The sequence below is a fragment of the Trichechus manatus genome, unplaced genomic scaffold (assembly GCF_000243295.1).
Source record: "Trichechus manatus latirostris isolate Lorelei unplaced genomic scaffold, TriManLat1.0 scaffold00012, whole genome shotgun sequence".
Classification (NCBI taxonomy): Eukaryota; Metazoa; Chordata; class Mammalia; order Sirenia; family Trichechidae; genus Trichechus; species Trichechus manatus.
In genome coordinates, this window is record NW_004443948.1 from 593,969 (window position 1) to 595,976 (window position 2,008).

At 37.4% G+C, this 2,008-nt stretch overlaps 1 protein-coding gene across 1 annotated transcript in view; it reads left to right on the forward strand.

The window, feature by feature from the left end:
• Positions 1 to 1,069, forward strand: part of PROS1 (protein S) — a 103,622-nt gene extending 102,553 nt beyond the window's left edge. The window contains exon 15 of the mRNA XM_004371330.3: positions 834 to 1,069. Within this exon, the coding sequence (XP_004371387.2) occupies positions 834 to 994 (161 nt within the window). The 3' untranslated portion in view covers positions 995 to 1,069. The remainder of the gene's footprint in view (positions 1 to 833) is intronic.
• The last annotated feature ends 939 nt before the right edge of the window (positions 1,070 to 2,008 follow it).

Genomic DNA, 2,008 nt, shown 5'->3' on the forward strand with positions numbered 1-2,008 from the left:
GACCTTCTGGCCTCCTAAACTGTGAGAAAATAATTTTTTGCATATTAAAGCCACCTGCTTATGGTATTTCTGTTAACAGTAGCACTGGATAACTAAGGCACAGAGGAAGTCATGATATGCTGAATCCAGTGCCAAGCACAATACCTTGTACCTTGTTGTTAGCTTCAGTTGAGTTGACCCCATCTCATGGAAACCCCATGGACAACTGAAGGAAACGCTTCCTAGTCCCTTGATTGCTTGTAGATCAGACTGTTGTGATCCATAGGGTATTTATTGGCTGATTTTTGGAAGTAGATCGTCAGGGCTTTCTTCAAGTCCTTCTTAGTCTGTAGGCTCTGCTGGAACACGTTCAGCATCATAGCAAGTTGCAAGCCTCCACTGACAGAGGGGTGGTAGCTGTGCATGAGGTGCATTGCCTGGAGATCAAACCCTAGCCTCCGCGTGGAAGGTGAGAATTCTACCACTGAACCACCACTGCCTCCATTCAATTAACATACTTTGCTGTGAACTGTAAGTTTGGAAGTTCTAGTCCACCCAGAGGTGCTAGGAAGAAAGGCCGGGTGATCTACTTCCAAAAAATCAACCACTGAAAACCCCATGGAGCACAGTTCTACTTTGACACACAAGGGGTTGCCGTGAGTTGGAATCAACTAGTTGGCAACTTTATACCTAGGGGTCATTTAATATATATTTATTGTATAGAATTGCATTAGTAACTTTTCCTCTAGGATGAAAATTTGGTTGGAAATGGGAAGTCTGAATGATTCCCCTAAATGTAAGTAAATAAGATGCTAAAAGTCTTGGACTAATAATCTAATATTCTGTTTCTACAGATGTTCCCTTCGGTGCTACACCTGTGAATGCCTTTTATAATGGTTGTATGGAAGTGAATATCAATGGTGTTCAACTGGATCTGGATGAAGCCATTTTTAAACAGAATGATATTAGAGCTCACTCGTGTCCGTCAGTTTTGAAAAACACAGACAGTTCTTAAGGCATCTTTTCTCTACTGATACCTTTTTTCTGTGTATAATTTTACTTATGTTTCAATAACAGCTGAAAGATTTTACCTGTGATGTGCAGACCTTGATTATTTTGCAGTACTTTGACCTTCCTGGAATTTTAAAAAAGTCCTTTTAAAATATATGTATATATATATATATATACACACACATATATATATACACATACATATATATATGTTGTGATACAGATCACATTAGAAAAGTCTTACCTTTGTTGCTTTCTAGAAATTAAATAATGAAACACATAAAACTTTTAAGTTTAAATGTTTTGCTACAAATGATATTGCTTCATTTTCATATTTGTGAAAGTATAATTTAATTTTGCCATCATGAGCTAGTGTTTAAATATCTGTTTTTCTCAGAAGGCAAGGACATAAGCCCAAACAAAAGTGCATGCTACTAAATACTATTGATCATAGCAGATGCTATTTTTTTGTTTTGTTTTGTTTTGTTTTCCCCAATGGAGGCAGAAGAGGGGGTAGCGTATTAAGTCTAAATTGAATAGAATGTCTTAAAGCTTTATTCTGAAACAGTTCCTCAGGGGGACCAGCTTTGGTTTCATCTTCTTCTTACCTGACTTCAAATTTGAAACAATATGTTTACCAAATTAAGAAATAAGTGGGACAATTTTTTTTGAGAACAGCAAATGAATATTGCTAGTTGGTAATTTGATTCTATGAGGATGAGAAATGGATTGTGTTAGAGTGGGTGTGGAAAGCTGGGATGGGTACATCCCTTAACCTTGGCTGCGTGAGCTCTGGACTAGAAAAGGCAGAATTTACCGACGGAAAGGAGAATGAACAATGTGGAAGACAAAATTCATAGTTTTCCTTGAACGCAACCTTGATTGTCAGAGTGGGATCATAATGTGGCTGTTGTAGGACAAAAAGAACTATGAAAACTAAAACTGATTTCAACAAAAGGCTGACCACAGAGGGACAGAGTTAATATTGTGTCTTTGTAATCAAAGAAGTAAGGAGATG